This window comes from Narcine bancroftii, chromosome 2 (assembly GCF_036971445.1).
Source record: "Narcine bancroftii isolate sNarBan1 chromosome 2, sNarBan1.hap1, whole genome shotgun sequence".
Lineage (NCBI taxonomy): Eukaryota > Metazoa > Chordata > Chondrichthyes > Torpediniformes > Narcinidae > Narcine > Narcine bancroftii.
Genome location: NC_091470.1, coordinates 99,563,094 through 99,589,225, shown reverse-complemented (window position 1 = coordinate 99,589,225; position 26,132 = coordinate 99,563,094). Strand labels below are relative to the sequence as shown.

At 41.7% G+C, this 26,132-nt stretch overlaps 2 protein-coding genes across 2 annotated transcripts in view; both read left to right on the top strand.

Annotated features, from left to right (window-relative positions):
* Positions 1-26,132, top strand: part of LOC138753990 (poly(ADP-ribose) glycohydrolase-like) — a 69,152-nt gene that overhangs the window by 5,964 nt on the left and 37,056 nt on the right. Inside the window, exons 2-5 of the mRNA XM_069917681.1 lie at positions 2,046-2,087; positions 19,788-19,986; positions 20,090-20,218; positions 22,723-22,809. Coding sequence (XP_069773782.1) covers positions 19,819-19,986; positions 20,090-20,218; positions 22,723-22,809 — 384 coding nt within the window. The 5' untranslated portion in view covers positions 2,046-2,087; positions 19,788-19,818. The remainder of the gene's footprint in view (positions 1-2,045; positions 2,088-19,787; positions 19,987-20,089; positions 20,219-22,722; positions 22,810-26,132) is intronic.
* LOC138752212 (ATP synthase subunit beta, mitochondrial-like) lies at positions 500-1,053 on the top strand. Its single transcript, XM_069915199.1, has one exon. It carries the CDS (start codon positions 514-516, stop codon positions 1,051-1,053), a length of 540 nt encoding a protein of 179 aa, XP_069771300.1. The 5' UTR covers positions 500-513.

The window sequence follows — 26,132 nt, the reverse complement described above, 5'->3', positions numbered from 1 at the left end:
TCCGAAGCTGCATTAATTCCAAATGATAGTCTCTTGTAACGATACAATCCACAGTGAGTCATAAATGTTGTTACATCTCGGGAACCTGGATCCAGCTCTAATTGATGATAGCCCCATTTCAGATCAATTTTTGAGAATACCTTGCTGGTAATTAGTTCTTGAAGTATTTCCTCCACTGTTGGTATAGGGTGTCGTTCTCTAATTATAGCTTCATTGGCCATTCTCATGTCAACACATAGTCTTATGTCACCCTTTGGTTTGGGCACAATCACTACGGGACTGACCCATTGTGTCGAATGTTCCACAGGTTCAATAATGTCTTGTTCGATCAATTCTTTAATTTTGGCTTCGACTTTCCCACGAAGTCCAAACGGAGTTCGGCGCATTGGTTGTGCCTTGGGTTTGACCATTTCATCTACCGCTAGCTTCAATTGTCGACCTTTCAGCTTTCCTACTCCTTGGAAGACTGCGGGGAATTCTTGCTTCATATCCTCGTATGATTTGTACCATGAAATGATTGAATCTGGTGTCATCAATCTGAAAGATGCATCTTCCAAGGTGGCACTTGTATATGGTCAGATGAATGAGCCACCTGGTGCCCGTGCTCGAGTGGCACTGACAGGACTAACTGTTGCTGAATACTTCCGTGATCAGGAAGGTCAAGATGTGTTGCTGTTCATTGACAACATTTTTAGGTTCACCCAGGCAGGTTCAGAGGTATCTGCTCTGCTTGGCCGTATTCCTTCTGCAGTAGGTTATCAGCCAACTCTGGCCACTGACATGGGTACTATGCAAGAGCGAATCACCACCACAAAGAAAGGATTGATCACATCAGTGCAGGCTATCTATGTACCAGCTGATGATTTGACTGACCCTGCACCTGCTACTACCTTTGCTCACTTGGATGCTACAACTGTACTCTCACGTGCAATTGCTGAATTAGCTATATATGCAGCTGTAGAACCACTGGATTCCACTTCACGTATTATGGATCCCATCCTCGTCGCCAATGTCACATTTGTGGCCCGAAATGTGAAGTTAATAAAACATTAAACACAAGTTTTATCAGGTAAACTTCTGAGTCTTTATTTTCCAGTTTCCTTTGTTCTCCTGCTTGTGCTCTTATCTCTCTCATACCACGTGACTTCCGGTACATCTCATACATATTCATTATCATGACAAGGGGAGGGAGGAGAGGGGGGAGGGAGGAGAGGGGAGAGGGGAGGGGGAGGGGGAGAGGGGGAGAGGGGAGAGGGGAGGGAGGAGGGAGGAGGGAGGAGAGGGGGAGGGAGGAGAGGGGGAGGGAGGAGAGGGGGAGGGAGGAGAGGGGGAGGGGGGAGAGGGGGAGGGGGGAGGGAGGAGAGGGGGAGGGGGGAGGGAGGAGAGGGGGAGGGGGGAGGGAGGAGAGGGGGAGGGGGGAGGGAGGAGAGGGGGAGGGGGGAGGGAGGAGAGGGGGAGGGGGGAGGGAGGAGAGGGGGAGGGGGGTAGGGGAGGAGAGGGGGAGGGGGGAGGGAGGAGAGGGGGAGGGGGGAGGGGGGGAGGGAGGAGAGGGGGAGGGGGGGAGGGGGTGGAGGGTGGGAGAGGGGGAATGAGGAGTGAGGTGGTGGGGGAGGAGGTGAGGTGGAAGGATAGGGGTGGGAGAGATGAGAGGTAGGGAGGGGAGGGGGCAGAGGGGATAGTGGGTTGGGGGATGGGTGAGAGGGTTGGTGGGGAGGAGGAGGTGAGGGAGTTGGTGGAAGGGGGTAAGAGGGGGATGGGGTGGTTGGGGGGGTGTTAGGGTGGGGAGTGAGGGGGCAAGAGGGTGGTGGGGAGGGGGATAGGGTGGGGAGTGAGGGGGGCAAGAGGGTTGAGTGGGGAGGGGGGATAGAGTGGGGGGGGGGTGAGGTGGAGGGGGGGGGGGGAATGAGGCAGGGGGTGGGGAGAGGGGAGGGACCGGGCACCTTGTTTCTCCACTACCGGCCCCGACCCGCTGCGACTTCCACCTTCAGTAACTAGTATCAGCTTTCGATGCTGCGGGAGGCGCTGTTTGGAGCGCGCTGGGGGAACTTGGGGTCGCCTGGTCCTGTCGGTGCTGGGGGAGTAGCGAGGTGAGTGTGTGTTTGTGCCGCGATGCGGTCGGGGAGGGGGTTGCACTTTGAAGCCTGTGAACCGCGCACAGCGCGTCCATGCTGAGAACCCGCTGCGTTACTTGTTGGTGGACTTTCAGGGCGGGGGGGGGGGTGGGGTAGGTGTTCAGCCAACAGGTTTGTGGGGTTCTGGGCTCTTTGGCGATGGAGGAGGAGAGAGGCGCCGGAGGAGCTCAGTGCGGACTGGCTCCAGTCTCGTTCAATAGTATCAATAAATCTCTCTGTACATGTACCGGAGCATCGGGTTTAACCAACCCAGGTCCACACTCACTCACTCACACCCTCACACCCTCACCTCACACTCACACACACACTCACTCACACTCTCACCACCTCACACTCACACACACTCACTACACTCACTCTCACACACACTCACTCTCACCCACTCACACTCACACACACCACTCACTCTCACCCATCACACTCACACACACTCACTCACACCTACTCACACTCACACACTCACTTCTCACTCACACACACTCACTCACACACACTACACTCACCCACTCCACTCACTCACACACTCACTCACTCACACCCACTCACACACACTCACACTCACACACACACTCACACACACTCACACACCACTCACACACACTCACTCACACCACTCACACACACTCACTCTCACCACTCACACTCACACACACTCACTCTCACTCACACACACTCACTCTCACTCACACACACTCACTCACACACACACACTCACTCTCACTCACACACTCACTCACACCCACTCACACTCTCACACACACTCACTCTCACCCACTCTCACTCACTCACAAACACTCACTCTCTCTCACTCACTCACACACACTCACTCTCACCCACTCACACTCACACACACTCTCACTCACACACTCACTCACACCCACTCACTCTCACACACACTCACTCACATCCACTCACACACACTCACTCACACACTCACTCACACACTCACTCACACACTCACTCACATATTCACTCTCACACACTCACTCACACACACTCACTCTCACCCACTCACACTCACTCACACACACTCACTCTCACCCACTCACACTCACTCACACACACTCACTCTCACACACTCACTCACACTCACTCACACTCTCACACTCTTACTCACACACACTCACTCACACTCACACACACAGTGCCCCGACCATCCGATGGTGATATCTCTTTTTTTTCACACCATAAACCACATTAACCATGATACATACTCTTTCCTTTTCAAATATATACAGTGCCATTTTCTCCCCCCCCCCTCCCTCCTCCCATCCCACCCTCCCTACCTCCCCCCTCCCGTCCATTTAAAGTACAAAATCTAGGATACATTAAACCAGTCAAACAATGTTGTCATTCAATAAAAATAAACAAGAAATTCCACTGAGTCAATTCTTTTCATTTCCTTCTCCTTTTGTTAATTTAGGGAGTGAATGTCCCCTGTAGGTTTTCGCTATTGTGTTTCATGTAAGGCTCCCATATTTGTTCAAATATTTCAATATTATATGTTATTTTTTCTAATGGAATACATTTATTCATTTCTATATACCATTGTTGTATTTTCAAATTATCTTCCGATTTCCAGGTTGACATAATACATTTTTTTGCTATGGCTAGAGCTATCTTAACAAATCTTTTTTGTGCATCCTCCAAATCAATTCCAAATTCTTTGTTTTTTATGTTACTTAGGAGGAAGATCTCTGGATTCTTTGGTATATTGTTTTCTGTAATTTTATTTAATATTTGGTTTAGATCTTCCCAAAATTTTTCTACTTTCTCACATGTCCAGATTGCATGAATTGTTGTTCCCATTTCTTTTTTACATCGAAAACATCTATCAGATACTGTTGGGTCCCATTTATTTAACTTTTGAGGTGTAATGTATAGCCTGTGTATCCAGTTATATTGTATCATACGTAACCTCGTATTTATTGTATTTCTCATCGTTCCAGAACATAACTTCTCCCATGTTTCCTTTTTTATCTTTATATTTAAATCTTGTTCCCTTTTTTGTTTAATTTTACCATTTGTTTCCTCATTCTCCTTTTCTTGCAGTTTAATATACATATTTGTTATAAATCTTTTGATTATCATTGTATCTGTAATCACATATTCAAGGTTACTTCCCTCTGGTAAACGCAGACTGCTTCTTAATTTGTCCTTCAAGTAGGATCTCAATTGGTAATATGCCAGCGCTGTATCTTGAGTTATATTGTATTTATCTTTCATTTGGTCAAAGGATAATAATCTATTTCCTGAAAAACAATTTTCTATTCTTTTAATCCCTTTTTTCTCCCATTCTCTAAAGGAAAGGTTATCTATTGTAAAAGGGAGTAACTTGTTTTGCGTCAATATTAGTTTTGGTAATTGATAATTTGTTTTATTTCTTTCTACATGAATCTTCTTCCAAATATTGAGTAGATGATGTAATACTGGAGAACTTCTATGTTATACCAATTTTTCATCCCATTTATATAATATGTGTTCAGGTATCTTTTCCCCTATTTTATCTAATTCTAATCTGGTCCAATCTGGCTTTTCCCTTGTTTGATTAAATTCTGATAGGTATCTTAATTGTGCGGCTCTATAATAATTTTTAAAGTTTGGCAGTTGTAAGCCTCCTTGTTTATACCATTCTGTTAATTTATCTAGTGCTATCCTCGGTTTCCCCCCTTTCCATAAAAATTTCCTTATTATTTTCTTTAACTCCTTGAAGAATTTCTCTGTCAGGTGTATTGGCAATGCCTGAAATAAGTATAATATCCTTGGAAAAATGTTCATTTTAATACAGTTTATCCTTCCTATTAGTGTTAGTGGTAAATCTTTCCAATGCTCTAAATCGTCCTGTAATTTTTTCATTAGTGGGTAATAATTGAGTTTATATAGTTGGCCGAGATTTTTATTTATTTGTACACCTAGGTATCTTGTTGCTTGCATTTGCCATCTAAATGGTGTTTCCTTCTTAAATTTTGAGAAATCCGCATTATTCATAGGCATTGCTTCACTTTTATTTACGTTGATCTTGTAACCCGATACTTCTCCATATTCCTTCAATTTTTTATATAATTCTTTTATTGATAGTTCTGGTTCTGTTAAGTACACTATAACATCATCCGCAAATAAACTGATTTTATATTCCTTGTCTTTTATTTTTATCCCTTTTATATTATTTTCTGTTCTTATCAATTCTGCTAGTGGTTCTATAGCTAACGCGAACAATAAAGGTGATAGTGGGCATCCCTGCCGTGTTGACCTGCTTAAGTTAAATTGCTTTGATACATATCCATTTACTGTCACTTTCGCCAATGGTCCCTTATATAATGCTTTAATCCAATTAATATACTTCTCCGGTAAACTGAATTTTTGCAATACTTTGAACAAATAATTCCATTCTACTCTGTCAAAGGCCTTCTCTGCGTCTAAAGCAACTGCTACTGTTGGCGCTTTACTCCCTTCTACTGCATGAATTAAGTTAATAAATTTACAAATATTGTCTGTTGTGCGTCTTTTTTTAATAAATCCAGTTTGGTCTTGATTTACCATTTTCGGTACATACTCTGCTAATCTGTTTGCTAATAGTTTAGCTATTATCTTATAATCTGTGTTAAGTAAAGATATTGGTCTATATGACGCTGGTGTGAGTGGATCTTTCCTTTGCTTTAGTATTACTGTAATTATTGCTGTTTTACATGAATCTGGTAAGCTTTGTGTTTTATCAATCTGGTTGATTACTTCCAGGAGGGGCGGAATTAATAAATCTTTAAATATTTTATAGAATTCTATTGGGAATCCATCCTCTCCTGGTGTCTTATTATTTGGTAATTTTTTTATTATCTCTTGTATTCCTACTATTCCAAATGGCTCTGTTAATTTATTTTGTTCCTCTATTTGTAGTTTTGGTAGTTCAATTTTAGTTAGAAATTCATCTGTTTTCCCTTCTTTCCCTTCGTTTTCAGTTTGGTATAATTGTTCGTAGAATTCTCTAAAGTTTTCCTTAATCTCTTTTGGATTATATGTAATTTGTTTGTCTTTTTTCCTTGATGCCAATACAATTTTCTTAGCTTGTTCTGTCTTAAGCTGCCATGCTAGAATTTTGTGCGTTTTTTCTCCTAGTTCATTATATTTCTGTTTTGTCTTCATTATATTCTTCTCCACCTTATATGTTTGTAGTGTTTCATATTTTATTTTTTTATCTGCCAATTCTCTTCTTTTAGTTGTGTCTTCCTTCATTGCTAATTCTTTTTCTATATTTACTATTTCCCTTTCCAACTGCTCTGTTTCCTGGTTATAGTCCTTTTTCATCTTGGTTACATAACTTATTATTTGCCCTCTAATGAATGCTTTCATTGCATCCCATAGTATAAACTAATCTTTCACTGATTTTGTATTTATTTCAAAATACATTTTAATTTGTCTTTCAATAAATTCTCTAAAATCCTGCCTTTTAAGTAACATGGGGTTTAATCTCCATCTATACATTCTTGGAGGAATGTCCTCTAACTTTATTGTCAATATTAAGGGTGAATGGTCCGATAATATTCTAGCTTTATATTCTGTTTTTCTTACTCTATCTTGCATACGAGCTGATAACAAAAATAGGTCTATTCTTGAGTATGTTTTACGTCTAGCCGAGTAATATGAATATTCCTTTTCCTTTGGGTGTTGTTTGCTCCATATATCCAAAAGTTGCATTTCTTCCATCGATTTAATTATAAATTTGGTTACTTTGTTCTTTCTGTTAATTTTTTTCCCAGTTTTGTCCATATTTGAATCCAAATTCAGGTTGAAATCCCCTCCTATTAATATGTTCCCTTGCGTATCTGCTATCTTCAAAAAAATATCTTGCATAAACTTTTGATCTTCTTCGTTAGGTGAATATACATTGAGTAGATTCCAAAACTCCGAATATATCTGACATTTTATCATTACATATCTCCCTGCTGGATCTATTATTTCCTCTTCTATTTTAAATGGCACATTTTTACTAATTAATATAGCTACTCCTCTTGCTTTTGAATTATACGATGCTGCTTTTACGTGTCCTACCCAATCTCTCTTTAATTTCTTGTGCTCCAATTCAGTTAAATGTGTTTCTTGCACAAATGCTATATCAATTTTTTCTTTTTTCAGTAAATTTAGCAGTTTCTTCCTTTTAATTTGGTTATGTATTCTGTTAATATTTAAAGTCATATAGTTCATCGTAGCCATTTTATACTTTGTTTATCTTCCCTTTCCGTTTCTCCATCATTACCTTTCCTTCTTATCCATTTCTGCTTTCTTGTTTTGAACACTTTATAAGACAACATTTCTAAAACATCAAACATTTTCCTTATTCTCCTATTTAAAACTTCTTTTACCCCAATCTCCCCTTCCCCTCCTGAGTTGCCCTTTATCCCTTGTCGGACAACCACATCTCCCCTCTCCATTTGGATTTGCGAATTCACTCGCAAACATCAGCTGATTTTGCAGTGACCGTAACTCCTCCCCACCTAGCCCCCGGCAGAAAAGATTTCAATTTTCTTATGTAACAAAGGTCACTCTTTTAATTCCCTCCTTATTCCCTCTATTCCATTTCCCTCCCGTATTAATTCTGTCTATACTCTATATATTTTCCTCTAAATACGGATACATTCATGTATGCACACTATATATATACACACATATACCTCTTTACACACATACATATAGATTGTGGTCATTTTTACTCTTATTACATGTCTTCATCTCTCTGCTTGTTTTGTAGTTGTTCTGCAAATTTCCTTGCTTCCTCTGGATCCGAGAATAGTCTTTTTCCATAAGATCGTTTTCGCTGTATTGAACTCCTTCCTCTTCTTCAGGAGTTCAAAACTTATGTGTCTTTTTCGTTTGCAGTCTTTTGTACTCTCGTTACACGTCTTCATCCCTCAGTCTATTTTGTAATTGTTCTGCAAATTTTCGTGCTTCCTCTGGATCCCAGAATAGTCTGGTTTGCTGTCCTGGAATAAATATTTTCAATACCGCTGGATACTTTAGTATAAATTTATACCCTTTTTTCCATAAAATCGCCTTTGCTGTATTGAACTCCTTTCTCTTCTTCAGGAGTTCAAAACTTATATCTGGATAAATAAAGATTTTTCGCCCTTTGTACTCCAGTGGCTTGTTGTCCTCTCTTACTTTCTCCATTGTTTTCTCCAGTACCTTTTCTCTTGTAGTATATCTTAGGAATTTTACTAAAATAGATCTTGGCTTTTGTTGTGGTTGTGGTTTAAAGGCTAATGCTCTATGTGCCTTTTCTATTTCCATTTCTTGCTGTAGTTCTGGACATCCTAAGATCCTGGGGATCCAATCTTTTATAAACTCTCTCATATTCTTGCCTTCTTCATCTTCCTTAAGGCCCACTATCTTTATGTTATTTCTTCTGTTATAATTTTCCATTATATCTATTTTCTGAGCTAACCGCTCTTGTGTCTCTTTAACTTTTTTATTAGATTCTTCTAATTTCTTTTTTAAGTCCTCTACCTCCATTTCTACTGCTGCTTCTCGTTCTTCCACCTTGTCCATTCTTTTTCCTATTTCTGATATGGTGATATCTATTTTATTCACTTTCTCTTCTGTACTGTTTATTCTTCTTCTTAAATCACTAAATTCTTGTGCTTGCCATTCTTTAAATGAATCCATGTATTCTTTAATAAGAGAAAGTATATCCTTTATCTTGCCTTTCCCTTATTCTTCCATTTCACCTTACTCTTCCTCTTCCTCTTCTTCTTCCTCTGGGTTGGCCATCTGTTGTTTCTTTGTTTACTTTTTCTTCTCTTTCTTGTTTTCGTTGTCTTCTGTGTTCTCCTCTTGCTGCTGCTGTTCTGCAGCTGTCATTGCCGGCTGTGGAGATCGACTCCCCAGCTGGTCGCCCCTCCCGTCGGTGTGTTTTTTTGCATGCACATGCGCGAGGAGTCGCGCATGCATCGTTGCGCACTTTTGATGGTGATATCTCTTGATGCAGAAAAGGCTTTTGATAGAGTTGAATGGAACTTTTTAGAGAAAGTTTTAGAGAAATTTAACTTTGCTCCCTCTTTTATTGGTTGGATTAAAGCTTTATACAATAAACCAGGGTATTGACAAATGGTCAGATCTCAGAACCTTTTAGATTAACTCATTCAACTCGATAAGGTTGTCCTTTGTCTCCAGCTTTGTTTACATTAGTAATTGAACCTTTAGCACAGTTGATATGACAAAATATACAGATGCAAGGTATGAAAGTTTTAGACGAGGAGTATAACATTTATTTATTTGCTGATGATGTATTGGTTTATTTAACAAATCCAGCTCAGTCACTTTTACACTTGAAGGAATGTTTAATACAATATGGATCTTTGTCTGGATATAAAGTTAATTGGGAAAAAAAGTGAAATTTTACCGATAGGTGAAGGAGATTATTCAGTTTATAAGAATATTATTAATTTGAAGTGGACTGATCAAATTAAATATTTGGGTATAAATGTGGATGTTGATTATCAATCTTTATATAAATTAAATTATGTACCGTTAATGAAAAAGATTAAAGCTGATTTGATTAAGTGGAAGGATCTTCCTCTAAATTTAATTGGAAGAGTAAATACAATTAAAATGAATATTTTTCCACGTATACAATATTTGTTTCAATCAATTCCGTGTTTACTTAATAAGAAATTTCTTTGAGATTTAAATAAAATGGTTAGGGAATTTTTATGGAAGGGTAAATTTCCGAGAGTAACTTTGAATCAGCTAACCTGGAAATATGCATTAGGGGGATTACACTTACCACATTTTCAAAATTATTATGAGGCAGCTCAATTTAAATTTATTAGTTTATTAATGGATTTGGAACGGCCCCCTAGTTGGGCTAAAATTGAGATGGCAAATATTTCTGAATTTGAAACACATAAATTTTTGTTTCGGTGGTATTTAAATTTATTACAATAATATAATGTGCCTATACTAAAACATTTAATGAAGTCATGGATGAGGAAAAATAGAATGATAGGTTCTAAGGGTAAATTACTGACTTTAACACTGTTATATAATATCGAACTTATTCCTTTTTCAATGTATAATTAATATTTATTACATTGGAAATCTAAAGGTATAAAAAACTTGGGGGATTGTTTTAAAGAAGGTCAATTTTTATCTTTTAATCAAATGAGGGAAGATTTTGGTATTAATGAGAATTCTTTATTTGTTTATTATCAACTTTGATCTCTAGTAAAACAAATGTTTGGTAGATACATGATTTGACTAAATTTGAATCTTTTCTTGTGACTGCATCAAAGAAGGGATATATTTCATTGATATACCAAATATTACATGGAAAAAAAGGGATGGGATAGATCTAAGATTAAATGGGAAAAGGATATCAACTTTACTTTTTCTGAGGATGATTGGTTAAATATCTGTCATGATCGTGTTACTAGATCGATAAATGTTCGTTATGCAATGGTTAATTACAATTTTTTACATCAATTGTATTTAACACCTGAAAAGTTTTTAAAAATATGGTTTTAGTGAATCATTCTTGTTTTAGGTGCGGTAATTCGGTTGGAACTTTTTTTCATGTTGTTTGGTTATGTGTACATATGCAATCTTTTTGGAAAGCAATTCAATTGTTTTTGGAACATTTGTATCAGATTAAAATACTTTTAGATCCGACAATATTTTTGTTGGGTAAGTTGAAGCCTTTGAAAGATTTGGGATTAAATAGATTTCAGATGCTTTTGTATATTTAGCTTTATCTGTAGCGAAAAAAAGTATAGTAAATATATGGAAAAATGCTAATGTGATTGATATTAATAGATGGCATAATGAGATGAAAACTTGTTTGGTAATAGAAAAAATCACATATGTTTTACATGATAATTATTCTTTTTTTTCTTAATAAGTGGTCTTTATATTTAGAATATTTACATTTAGATTTATCTTGATTAGATTTTAGTAAATATATTTTGGTTTTCTTTTTTTCTTTATTTGGCTCTCCTAAAGAGAGCTGGCTGAGAGGGGGGAGGGGGGTTTTCTTTTTTTTTATTTATAAAGGAAATTTTTAAAAATCTTTTATAATATGTATTTTTCTTATTATATGTAATAACTTTGATGAACGAATAAATAAAGTTATTAAAAAAACACACTCATACATACCCTCACTCACACTCACTCTCACAAACTCACACACACTTCTTTGGGTCTGAGTTGAAATGAGAGTTTGTGGTCATACCTGTATGCTGAAACTCTTGCTGCCCCTACGCGGGTGTGCAAAATACAGCAACAAACAATACAAGCTAATTACACACGAAAAAAAAATATGGGAGGGCAGGTAAATAAAATATAGAAACATAGAAGATAGGAGCAGGAGTAGGTCATTCGACCCTTCGAGCCTGCTCCGCCATTCAACGAGATCATGGCTGATCTTAAAGTCCAGTACCCCGTCCCCGCCTTCTCTCCGTAACCTTTAATACCCTTATACTGAAGAAATAGATCTAATTTCCTCTTAAATAGATTTAATGAACCTGCCTCTACTGCCCTCTGTGGCAATGAATTCCACAGATTCACCACCCTCTGGGTCAAGAAATTCCTCCTCATCTCGGTCCTAAATGGTTTGCCTATTATCCTCAAACCATGGTCCCAGGTTCTGGATTTTCCCATCATTGGAAACATCCCATCTGCATCCATTCTGTCCAGTCCTGCCAGAATTTTCTATGTCTCTATGAGATCCCCTCTCAATCTTCTAAACTCCAGGGAGTACAATCCCAATTTGCGCAATCTTTCCTCATAAGTCATTCCTGCCATTCCAGGTATCAGCCTGGTGAATCGCCTCTGCACTCCCTCCATTGCAAGAACATCCTTCCTTAGATAAGGTGACCAAAGCTGCACACAATACTCCAGGTGGGGTCTCACCAAGGCCCTGTACAGCTGCAGTAAGGTATCCTTGTTCCTATACTCAAACCCTCTTGTTATGAAGGCCAGCATACCATTTGCCTCTTTAATCGTCTTCAGAGACTGATGTACAAGTACCCCTAGGTCTCTCTGCACTTCCCCATCTCTTAATCTATTGCTATTCAAATAATAATCTGCCCTCCGGTTTGTATTACCAAAGTGGATAACCTCACATTTATCCACATTGTAGTGCATTTGCCATGTATCTGCCCAGTCCCTCAATTGATCCAAATCACACTGGAGCTTCCTGACCCCCTCTTCTGTGCACACAACCCCTTCCTAGCTTAGTGTCAACTGCAAATTTGGAGATATTACATCCAATCTCCTCATCCAGATCATTAATGTAAATTGTGAAAAGCTGGGGTCCCAGTACAGATCCCTGTGGTACCCCACTGGTCACCGCCTGCCACTCAGAAAATGAGCCATTTATCCCAACTCTCTGTCTTCTACCTGCCAGCCAGTTCTCAATCCACATCAATACTTTGCCCCCAATCCCATGAGCCTTGATTTTGGAAGCCAGTCGTTTATGCGGGACCTTATCGAAGGCCTTTTGGAAGTCCAGGTACACCACATCCACTGGCTCTCCCCCATCTATTTTACCTGTCACTATCTCAAAGAATTCCAATAGATTTGTCAAGCACTATTTACCTTTTGTAAATCCATGTTGACTCCGTCCGATCCCTTCTCTGCTAGCCATATGCTCCGCTATTCCATCATTTTGCCCACTACTGATGTAAGGCTCAAAGGCCGATAATTCCCCGCTTTTTCTCTACCCCCCTTTTAAAATAGTGGGGTAACATTAGCTACCCTCCAATCCATGGGTACTGATCCTGAGTCTATCGAGTTCTGGAAAATAATTCTTAAAGCATCTGCTATCTGAATGGCCACTTCCTTGAGTATCCTAGGATGTAGATTATTTGGCCCTTGGGATTTATCTGCTTTCAATCCCATCAATTTCCCCAAGACCATGTCCTTAGAGATACTGATTTCTTTCAGTTCCTCCTTTGCATTAGTCTCTATGTTTCCCAACATCCTTGGGAGGTTATTTGTATCCTCTCTTGTAAAAACAGAACTAAAGTAAGAATTTAATTGGTCTGCCGTTTCCTTATTCCCCATTATATATTCCCATGATTCTGTCTGCAAAGGACCTACTCTGGAATTCACCAATCTTTTCCTCTTGACATATTTATAAAAGCTTTTGCAGTCGGTTCTTTCTTTATTTATTTTTGCTCTCTTGATTAATCCCTTTGTCCTCCTTTGCTGCATCTTGAACTGCTCCCAGTCTTCGGTTGCGGTACTTTTTTTGGCCAATTGATATGCTCTCTTTTTGGACCCAATGCTGTCTCTAATTTCCCTTGTTACCCATGGTTGAGTCACCTTTTTTGGTTTATTTTTATGCCAAACCGGTATAAACGATTTTTGCAATTTCTCCATTAGATCTGTGAATGCTTTCCATTGTCTATCCACAGTCAACTCCCCCATAAACACCACCCAATCAATCTTACTCAACTCCCGTCTCATACCATCATAATTCCCTTTATTTAAATTCAGGACCTTAGTCTCAGTTTTAATTTCATCACTCTCCATGTCGAGTGAGAATTCGATCATATTGTGATCGCTCCTACCCAAAGGGCCTCGCACAACAAGATTGCTGATTAGCCCCTTATCATTGCATAATACCCAATCTAAAATGGCCTGCTCCCGAGTTGGTTCCTCGACATATTGGTCTAGATAACTGTCCCGTAAACATTCAAGGAATTCCTCCTCCTCTGTATTTTTACCAATTTGACTAGTCCAATCTATATGCAAATTAAAGTCTCCCATGATGACAGCTGTTCCCTTATTGCACGCTTTTCTAATTTCTCTTTTAATGCCTTCCCTCACCTCTACACTACTATTTGGAGGCCTATATACCACCCCCACTAACGTTTTCCGCCCCTTGCTATTCCTCAGTTCTACCCATATAGATTCCGCATCTTCCGAGTTGATATCCTTTCTGTCAATCGTGTCGGTCCCTTCTCTCACCATCAATACTACCCCACCCCCTTTTCTTTCTTGCCGATCCCTCCTAAATATCGTATACCCCTGGATGTTAAGTTCCCAGGCTTGCCCACCCTGCAGCCATGTTTCTGTAATCCCAATCAAATCATATTTGTTTATCTCAATTTCCACAGCTAATTCATCTACCTTGTTCCGAATGCTTCTTGCATTAAGATATAAAGCCTTCAGATTTGCTTTTTTCACCCTCCTTGCTCTTTCTGATTTTTTTACTTTTGCTGCCTAACCTAACTTTTCCTGTTTTATCTTTTCTGTCCTTTGCCCTATCATACAGGTTCCCACCCCCCTGCCAAATTAGTTTAAACCGCACCCGACGGCTGTACCAAACCTAGCTGCCAATATATTGACCCCTTTTGGGTTTAGGTGTAACCCATCCTTCTTGTAGAGGTCATGCCTTCCCCAAAAGAGATCCCAATGATCCAAGAAGCCAAAACCCTGTCCTTTACACCAGCCCCTCAGCCACACATTCATTTTTCTTAACCTTCCATTTTTGTCCTCAGTTGCACTTGGCACAGGTAGCAAACCAGAGATCACAACCCTGGCTGTCCTATTTCTTAGTTTCTGTCCTAGCTCTCTGTAATCCTTTTTCAGTGCTTCCTCCTTTTTATCTATGTCATTGGTACCCACATGTACCAAGACATCAGGCTGTTTGCCTTCCTCTTTTAGAATACCCTGGACCTGATTTGAGATATCCATTGTCAGAAACCTTGCACCAGGGAGGCAGCACACCATGCGGGCATACCTATCTGGCTCACAGAATCTCCTGTCTGTATTTCTGACAATGGAGTCCCCAATGACCACTGCATTCCTCTTTACCTTTTGGTCCACCATGCCAGGCTCAGTGCCAGCGACCTGGTCACTGCTGCCAGCTTCTGTCAGGTCATCTCCCTCAACAGTGTCCAACAAAATATACCTGTTACTGAGAGGGATATTCACAGGTATGCTCTCCCTTTTCCTGGTATTTTTCTTCCCACCCCTGACAGTTACCCACTTACCTGACACATCTGGTCTTACTGAGAGGGATATTCACAGGTGTGCTCTCCATTTTCCTGGTATTTTTCTTCCCACCCCTGACAGTTACCCACTTACCTGACACATCTGAAATATTTCACAGTGGCATTTGGTGCATTAATAGCACAGGTCGATCATTGATCCTGGAGTTATTTATGGTTAAATTTTATGTATATTTATTAAGTTTACACTGAGATGGCTTCTTCTGCAAGAAGTCTAGCAGGTTAGTTATAACATCTGTACAGCTGTATACATAGAAAATTCGTGTCTTGTTATTAAGGATAGCTTTGAGCATCTCCCCAACTACAGGCATTAAACGGGCCTATAGTTACCTGCCTTTTGTCTACTTGTGTAATCATCGATACCGTGTCATAGTCAAACCTCCCTTTCTTTTGGCCCAAAAATAGGGTGCTTTTGGATGACTATTGTAAAAGTTGACCCCCACCCTTCCGGTTGCCTGCCCATCTTGACTCCTGTCACCCCGGTTGCCCGCCCATCCGAGTTCCCAACGCCCCGGCTGCCCAGCCATCAAAATCCCCATTGCCCCAATAACCCACCCATCCAAGCTCCCAGCCGTGAATCCTCACTGTGGCCATCCACCCATCCAAACTCCCAACACCCTTGCCGCCTGCTTGTCCGAGCTCCCGAAACTCTGACAATGGACTTGCCACTGGTCCCAGGCATCCAACCTCCTGATGCTTTGAACCATGTAGGGACTTACGAGGTCAAAAGAATGACTTGTGTAAAAGTCAACCCCCCCCACCTTTTTTTTGGCGGGGTCCAAAAAAATCCAAAGATTACACGAGTATATACATCCTTTTCTAATACAGTGGAGTGACACTTGCTGTCTTCTAACATTTGCTGAGGCGTATTGTGGAAAGTAAACTTCACAGCCTTGTTCAGAAGCCTGGGGATACAGGCTGCAGAAAGTGGCAGACCCAGCCAAGCCAATCACGGACACTGATCTCCCTTCCAATGGGAGCTGGTGTCTCAAGAAGGCAGCCAGCAGCATTAAGGATCCCAACCCCTCCCATCACCACGAGTGAAACACGAAAGCCTGCAGGTGCTGAGTTGGTCGTTTAAAAAAAAACTCCCAGAAATGCTGCAGGGTTTCATAACTCCAAAGGAAATGGGCCAATGACAATTTTTCTCCAGCAAAATATTTCAGTGACAATTGGGCCTCAACCTTCTCTTCCCACTCACATCCTACGGAGCCCCGATGGCATAGGGATGTGAGTTTAGGGGAGGGGGGGCAGTTTGAAAACCACTAATCTCTTTTTATATTTCATGCTGCAATAATGGTCATTGAATTTATTCGACAACAGTTGTTGAATGTTGCAGCAACTAAGAATTTTGGAATTCCCAAATCGTCTTGACGATTTTCTAAAGCAAAACTCCCTCAGAGGAGCTGCTCAGTTTTCTTTTTTATTGCTCATAAAGGAAAATGAAACCCACTGTATCCGGCCCCCCAAAAAAAGGTAAATCTCTTCCCTCAGCAACTTGTTTTTCAGGTATTCAAGAACTTGGCCTCTTTTGCTTCTGAATATCTGGAAGAGGCATGAGCACATTTCTAGTGGCGATCCTTGCCAAATGGTCAAATTGGAACCTCCCTCATGCAGTCCCATCTTGTCAGAGAGCCAGGAAGGAACGAGAAAGACGACAAAATGTCCCAGGCGTGGCATGGTTAGCGTAGCGGTTCGCGCCACACCGTTCCGGTGACCCAGGTTCGAATCCCGTGCTGTCTGTACTGAGTTCATACATTCTCCCTGTGTCTGCGTGGGTTTCCTCCGGGTGCTACGGTTTCCTCCCAACCTTCAAAAATGTATCAGGGGTGGTAAGTCAATTGGGCGGCACAGGCTCATGGGCTGAAAGGGCCTGTTACGATGCTGTATAGCTGAATTTAAATGTGACATTTAAATTTAAAAGTTATCTGATTCGATGTCATCTCCTATGTCAATCCACCCATTGGTGCACACTGAACACCGTGGGGTGATGTATGTCAAGATGGCAGCTCCTGGCTTGGATGGGAGGAGCTGGGCTGGCTCTTCTCAGAGCAGGTAGAAGCGGGCAAGGTTGTGGCAGGTTCACAGAGGTGAGATCACTGGAAACTATTCCCATCAGTGCATGCATCAAGGGCACATTCATAACGGGATAAAAGGTGCAGTGGGAGGAGTATAAGCTGAGGAAAATCTCTGTGGAGAGCTGGACAGAAGTTTCCTTCAGTGCACCACATTTCTCCATTAATAATAATGATAGCAAGGTACACATGAGCAAGGGGGTCAATCAGGTTATATAGACCATGGTGGGAGCGCACGAGGAGGTATAGGCCTTGGTGGGAGTGCACGTGGAGGTGTAGGCCTTTGTAGGACTCATCTGGAGATACAGACCTTGTTGGGACCATACGTGGAGGTACAGGCCCTGGTGGGACCACACATGGAGATACAGGCCTTGGTGGGACCACACATGGAGATACAGGCCTTGGTGGGAGAACACATGAGATACAGGCCTTGGTGGGACCACACGTGAAGGTACGGGCCTTGGTGGGAGCACATATGGAGATACATGCCTTGGTGGGACCGCATGTGGAGGTACGGGCCTTGGTGGGAGAACACATGGAGATACAGGCCTCGGTAGGACTACATATGGAGGTTCAGGCCTTGGTGGGACCACAGGTGGAGAATATTGTCAACTGACCGGAGAGAGGATGCTCTTTCTATTGAGGAAGTGCAATGAAGATTAATTAGGCTGATTTCTGTCACGAGGAGAGATTGACTGTGGTTGTATTCACCTGAGTCTAGTGGCAATGTATAAAATTCTGATAGGACTTGGCCACTGGGAGGTTGGATCTTAAGATGTGGGAGTCGGGAATAGTCTCAGGGCACGTGGGCAAAACGTAGAGTTTTACAGAATGGAAACAGGCCCTTTTCCTAAACTTGTCCCTGCAGACGTCTACCTGAGTTAGTCCCATTTGTTTGCATATGGCCCATTTCAGTCCACACGTTCCCTATCCACGGACATGTCCACAGGTCTTGTTAGTCATTGTAACTGCACCAGTTGTAGCACGTGGGACTGAGATGAGGAGAAACCTCTTCACGGAAATGGTGAGCCTGTGGAATTGTTTACCATAGAGGCAGTGGCGGAGTGGGGGGGGGGGGTCAAAGCACTGAATGTATCTTTAAGGGAGATGATAAAATTCTCAGCAAAACAGGTATCAAAGGAAATGGGCAGAGAGTGGGGAAAATGGCATGGAGGTTCAGCTGGATAGTATATTTCAATGGGCCAAACGGCCTCCTCTAATTTTCTGTACGTTTACTCAGTTTAATTAATCTCATATTTGAGTTTACTTGTCATGTGAACAGTGACCATAGACCCAAAGAACATGACAGCATTGAAAACTGGCCCTTCTCATTCTGCACCAATTATTTGGCTTAGTCCCAATGACCTGCACCCGTAGACCCATGGAACAAGGTTTGTTTTGTGTGCTAATCAGCAAGTGTAGCTTCACATAGGTACAGCAGAATAAACAGCCAAGTTTATGGTCATCTGATGGCACAGGTACAACCCGACGGAACAACATTTTCCAGAACTCAGTGCAAAACACGCAGACATAACACACACAGGCAGAAATGCATGATGTGGATTAGTATTCATGCATACAAATAAATGAATACTGGTTCGTAAAGATGAGAGTCTGGGATGGTGAGTGCGAGCAATTCCTTGGGTTGTTCGGCATTCTCACTGCCCGTGGGAAGAAGCTGTTCCTCAGCCTGGTGGTGGTGGCTCTGATCCTCCTGTATCTCTTCCCTGACGGGAGCAGCTGAAAGATGCTGTGGGCAGGGTGGAAGGGGGTCCTCAGTGACTCTTCAGACAATGATCCCGGTAGATCACGTCGATGTTGGGGGGAAGGAGGCTCCAATGATCCTCTCTGTCAGTCTTACGGTCCTGTGGATTGATCTCTGATCAACTGTACCACACTGTGATGCAGCCGGCCAGGACACTCTTGGTAGAACTCCTGTAGAAGGTTGACATAGTGGTGGCTGGGAGCCTTTCCCGCTTCTGTCTTCTCAGGAATTGTAGTCACTGTTGTGCCTTCCAGACAAGTGAGAAGATGTTGAGTGTCCATGATAGGTCACTACTTAAGTGAACGCCAAGGAACTTGGTGCTCTCCACTCTCTCTACTACAGAGTTGTTGATGTGTAGTGGTGGTCATTCCTGGTCCTTCTGAAGTTCACGATCATCTCCTTTGTCTTGTTCGCGTTGAGTCTCCAGTTGTGACTCTTGCACTATACTAGCAGAGAGTTGGGTGTCAATGGGAGATTAATTCCAACAGAGCAGGGGTAACGTTATTTTACCACTTGTTCATTCGTCTCTTCTTGAATCTGATAGTGTGTTATCTCGCCCTCTCAAGTCTTCCTCCCCGGGGTGGGGGGGGAAGAGGCTGAAGAAAGCGTGGGCGGTATGAGATGAGTCTTCCCATGTGTTGGCTGCCTTTCCAAGACATTGGGAGGTGTGATGGAGTCAATGGAGGGGAGGAATGTCTGTGGTGCATTCACAGCTCTCAACCTGGTATTGAGCGCCTTTGAAGGTTGGAGGCAGGCTCTATTTTGGCACCTGGTCTAATGATGTTCTCTTGTACCCTGCCATGCACAGTGAAACTTTGCAGGGGACTGTAAACCGAACAATGACTTTTAAGGGAACGAGATGCAAAAGCTACGGTTCTAATTGGTATCCAACGATGATGGAATGTGCCCCTGCGGGAATCGGACCCCACCTTTCCACCAGTGCCCCTCCTGCTCCAAACAGGCAACCGCTTCTCAGGCCAACACGAGACCACACCATCTGCGTGGAGGTAGGGTATAGCAAGCTAAAGGGCCGATTCTAGTTCTAAATCAACTGCAGCCCGGTGCGGAGGTTCCAGCAAAAATTATACAGTCTTAGCATCTTCCTTGCAGGTGTGCAGCGTCGACTCGGGGCAAATACTCCCCTTCACCATTCCCCACCCGGAGAACATCTGGAGTTCGGAACATGTGAAAATGCCATTCTCTACTTACCAGATGCAGACGATGACCACGCCTGGAAGGGTAATGAAAACTCAGTTTAATGATTGTATGGTGACGTTTTTAAATTGAATTACTTATTGTCACGTGTTCCACGATACAATGAAAAGTTTTAATTGTGTGGTATCCAGGCAAGTCAAGCCATACTTAAGTACATTTATTTCAGATTTATAGTTAGAGAACATACATGGCATCACATACAACCCTGAGATTATTTTTCCTGTGGGCAAAGCAGAATTATCACTCAATGGTTATCCAAAAAAAAAATGTGCTCAGCGTACACATGTAAACAAATAAAGAAATGTAAACAAACTGCGATACAGAGAGAAAGAAAATATTAATCAAGTGCCCTTAAGAGCCCTTAAATGAGTCCCTGATTGAGTTTGTCGTTGAGGAATCTGATGATGGAGGGGTCGCAGCTGTTCCTGAACCTGGTGGTGCGAGTCTTGTGGCATCTATACCTCTTTCCTGATGGCAGCAGCGAGAACAGAGCGTATGCTGGGTGGGGGGATCCTTGATGATCGCTGCCGCTCTCCGACAGCAGTGTTCCCCATAGATGTTCTTGATGGTAGGGAGGGTTTTACCTGTGATGTCCTGGGCTGTGTCCACTATCTTTTGCAGGGCTTTACGCTCGGGGGTATCGGTGTCCCCATACTAGATGCAGCTGGTCAACACACTTTCCATCACACATCTGTAGAAACTTGCCAAGGTTTCCAACGTCAGACAAAACCTCCGCAAACTCCTGAGGAAGTTGAGGGAGTGCAGCAGGCAGTATTATAATAAACCAAGAGTTAAGGATGTAATGTGAAGAGAAAAATTCAATTAGACACTGCAAGGGCATCATCTTTTATGATTAGAGACTCATATAAGAATCTGATAACAGCAGGAAAGGAAGCGACCATGTTTCCAAGCATATGCAACTTCATTCCTGATGGAAGGGGAGAGAAGATAGTCTGACTGGGGAGGGATGGCAACTTTCCCAAGACAGCAGGAAGTACAGGTGGGGTCGATGGAGGAGATGTTGGACTGTATGATGGTCTGAGCTGTGTGTTCACAGACCTCTGCAGTTCCCGCGGTCCTGGGCAGAGCAGTTGGCGATTGGGGGCGGGGTTCCCCTCACCCTGCCCCACTGCTCAAAATGAAGGTGGGTGAGCTGAAGTATAAAAATGTCAGACTACATACATGACACCCGGTTGGCGTAGCGCTTAGTGGAGCGCTGTTACAGCGCCAGTGATCGGGACTGGGGTTTGAATCCCGTGTGGACTGTAAGGAGTTTGTACGTTTTCCCCATATCTGCGTGGGTTTCCTCCGGGGTTCCCGGTTTCCTCCCACTGTTCAAAACGTGTGCAGGTTAATTGGGCGGCACGGGCTTGTGGGCCGAAATGGCCCGTTACCGCACTGTATGTCTAAATAAAAAAACATCACATTCAACCCTGAGATTCTTTCTCCTCTGGGTGAGGCAGAATTACCAAATATTGGCAGTGCAAAAATCTGTACTCAAGAAGTCAACAAATAAGGAAATGTAAACAAACTACAATACAGAGAGAAGAAAAAATCAAAACATTGAAAAAGTTAGAGACTTTAAATTAATTTCTGATTGAGTTTATTATTGAGGAGTCATATGGTGGAGGGTACAGAAGGGGGTCTCAGTTCCTCTCCTTTCCTCTTTCCCCCTCGATATTTTAAAAATTTCAACAACTTTTCTACCTCCACCTTAAATAGTTTTCACAATCGCCTGGGGTGGAGAATTCAAGAAGACTCCCTACCATCTGCTAAGATGCGTAGCGAAGCCTTTCCATTATATGACCCCTATTAGTGAGAACAGAACGAGGCATCCTTGCTTTAGGGGTGCGAGGTTCGTTCAGAAAACCTGAGAAGAGTGGGAAGAAACTGTGGTTGTGTGTACAGACATAACACTGGAGAAACTCAGCAGGTCAAACAGTGGCAAAGTTAAAGATACATTACCAGGGTTGAGCCCTTCATCAAGGAATGAAAAACTGTCGGCATGTGCCTGAACAAAATGTTGGGGGAGGAGCGCATTCCCACTGGCAGGTTGTAATTGGTAGGTAAGGGAGGGAGGGTACACCAGCAGACGGGGAGGGGGGGGTGGTGGAATGGCTCTGTGAATGGAGAGGGAAGGGGATGGGGAGCTGGAGGAAGGAAGACAAGGGAACGGGAGGGAGAGCGGGGAGTGGGCCGGCAGAAACCAGAGAAGCTTTCCAGTTGGAGAGTGGCCAGATGGAAAATCAAGTATTGTTCCTAGATCTCGTGATTCATCCTCTTGAGGGAGAAGAGAGTGTGATGAGTCTTTTTTAGAGGTGGCGTGGTGTAGATGGAGGGGAGGGGGTGGTGGGGAGATGATGGGTGGGTCCGCGTGATGGTCTGAGCTGTGTTCACAACCTGAATCATTGTGGGAACCGTTACAAAACCACAGCGTTTTCGCTTCAAGGGAGAGAGGGGAGGGGAATGGATGGGATGAGGAGGGAAGCAGCACTTCAGTGTAACAAGCCTGTTCCTTGGTTTTTCAGCATGGTCAAGGAAGAGAAGTTCCTCACTGGGAGGTTGTAAAAGAAATGTTAAACAAGCCTGACTTCAGAACAGTCAGGGATCTGGAGGTAAAAATAATGACTGATTTTTTTTTTAACCACTGTGTGAAAATACTATCCACATCAAACCGCAAATTAAAAGGTAGAATAAAATCCTGATATCCAGCATCTGTGGGGATTGATAGACGCTGGATGTGCATTTTCTGGTTGCTTGAGACTCAATGCCCAACTAATACACCTGAATTAAGAATAAACAGTTTAAAAGACACTGTACTTACACTGAACAAACTTTACTTGCATGAATATATAAACCTTAAAGCATTTTACTTTATTTTCAGTCACATTCTTTGAAAACATTTAACCGTCGCTGCATCTGCAAGTTCCTCCCTTTCCACGGAGCTGCCCGAAGGACGAACCATGACATTATAGATAATAAACCCCCTCCCCTCCCCAAGTTTACAGATTGCAACTCTTAGCAGGGATAAGGAGACACTTTAAGAGAGTCACCCCAACGGCGAGCAGCATCAACCAGCTCTGGGTGATGCCATTTGCTGTTTATATACATTTTCTTTTTCTTTTTTTTTACTTTTTAAAAAATTTTCACACTATGAACCATATTGACCAAAATACACACAAACATTTCCCTCTTGAATATACACAGTGTCATTTTCTCCCCTTTTTCCCCCCTCCCTCCTTCCCACCCCCCTCCCCACCCACTAAACGTTCAACATACACAATACATTAAACCCATTAAACAATGTCATCACACAATGAAAATAAACAAGAAAATTGTGTCATCTACTTTTACACACTGGGTCAGTTCATTTCGTCTTCTCATTCTATCATTTTAGGGGGTGGAGGTCCGCGGTAGGACTTCTCTGTTGTGTTCCATGTATGGTTCCCAAATTTGTTCGAATACTGTGATGTTATGTTATTTTTTTCCAATGGAATACATTTATTCATTTCCATGTACCATTGCTGTATTCTCAGGCTCTCTTCTGATTTCCAGGTTGACATTATACATTTTTTTGCTACAGCTAAGGCTATCATAATAAATCTTTTTTGTGCTTCATCCAAATCGAGGCCAAGTTCTTTACTTCTTATATTACTTAGAAGAAAGATCTCTGGGTTTTTTGGTATGTTATTTTTTGTGATTTTATTTAATACCTGATTTAGATCTTCCCAAAACTTTCCCACTTTCTCACAAGCCCAAATTGCATGTACTGTTGTTGCTGTTTCCTTCTTACAACTATCTGATACTGTTGGGTCCCATTTATTTAACTTTTGGGGCGTGGTGTATAGCCTGTGTAACCAATTATATGGTATCACGCGTAACCTCATGTTTATTGTATTTCTCATAGTTCCGGAGCATAGCTTTTCCCATGTTTCATTCTTTATCTTTATGTTTAGATCTTGTTCCCACTTTTGTTTGGGTTTACAGCTTGTTTCATCGTTCTCTTTCTCTTGCAGTTTGATGTACATGTTTGTTATAAATCTTTTAATTATCATTGTGTCTGTAATCACATATTCAAAACTGCTTCCTTCTGGTAACCTCAGCCTGCTTCCCAATTTGTCCTTCAAGTAGGTTTACAGTTGGTGGTATGCAAACATTGTTCTGTGAGTTATACATATTTGTACTTCATTTGTTCAAAAGATAATAAATTATTTCCCAAAAAACAATTTTCTATTCTTTTGATCCCTTTTCTCTCCCATTCTCTAAAGGAAAGGTTATCTATTGTGAAAGGGATTAGTTGATTTTGCGTCAATATTAATTTTGGTAGTTGGTAATTTGTTTTTTTCCTTTCTACGTGAATCTTCTTTCAAATGTTGAGCAGATGGTGCAGTACTGGTGAATTCCTATGTTGCACCAGCTTTTCATCCCCCTATTTTATCTAACTCTATCCTGGTCCAATCTAGTTTTTCCCTTGTTTGATAAAAATCTGATAGATTTCTTAATTGTGCTGCTCTGTGATAATTTTTAAAGTTTGGTAGCTGTAAGCCCCATTGTTTGTACCATTCTGTTAATTTATCTAGCGCTATCCTCTGTTTTCCCTCTTTCCATAAGAATTTCCTTATTATTTTCTTTAGCTCTGAAGAATTTCTCTGTTAAGGGAAATGGTAACGATTGAAATAGGTATTGTATCCTTGGGAAGATATTCATTTTAATGCAATTTACTCTTCCTATCAGTGTTAGTGGTAAATCTTTCCAATGTTCTAAGTCATCTTGTAAATTCTTCACTAATGGCTGATAATTTAATTTGTATAGATGGCCTAGATTATTACCTAGGTATCGGATTGTTTGTATTTGCCATTTAAAAGGTGATTCTTTCTTAAACTTTGTGAAATCCGCATTATTCATTGGCATCGCTTCACTTTGATTTGCGTTGATCTTGTACCCCGATACTTCTCCATATTCCTTCAATTTCCTATGTAATTCTTTTATTGATAATTCTGGTTCTGTTAAGTATACTATGACATCATCTGCAAATAGACTGATTTTATATTTCTTCTCTTTTATTTTTATCCCTCTTATTTTATTTTCTGTTCTTATCAGTTCTGCCAAGGATTCTATAGTTAACGTGAACAGTGAGGGAGATAGTGGACATCCCTGCCTAGTTGACCTGCTTAATTTAAATTGGTTTGATATATATCTATTTACTGTCATCTTCGCCATTGGTCCCTTATATAATGCTTTAATCCAATTAATATATTTCTCTGGTAGGTTGAACCTCTGTAGTACTTTGAATAAATAATTCCATTCTACTCTGTCAAAGGCTTTCTCTGCGTCTAAGGCAACCTCCACTGTTGGGGTCTTGTTTTCTTGTACTGCATGGATTAAGTTAATGAACTTACAGATATTGTCTGTTGTTCGTCTTTTCTTAATAAATCCAGTTTGATCTAGTTTTACTATTTTTAGTACACAGTCGGCCAATCTGTTTGCTAATAGTTTAGCTATTATTACTAAGACGACACTAAGCTAGGAGGGGTTGTGTGCACTGAAGAGGGGGTCAGGAAGCTCCAGTGTGATTTGGATAAATTGGGGGACTGGGCAGATACATGGCAAATGCACTACAATGTGGATAAATGTGAGGTTATCCACTTTGGTAATACAAACCAGAGGGCAGATTACTATTTGAATGGCAATAGATTGGGAGATGGGGAAGTGCAGAGAGACCTAGGGGTTCTTGTGCACCAGTCACTGAAGGCGAGCATGCAGGTACAGCAGGCAGTTAAAAAGGCAAATGGTATGTTGGCCTTCATATCAAGAGGGTTTGAGTATAGGAACAAGGATACCTTACTGCAGCTGTACAGAGCCTTGGTGAGACCCCACCTGGAGTATTATGTGCAGTTTTGGTCACCTTATCTAAGGAAGGATGTTCTTGCAATGGAGG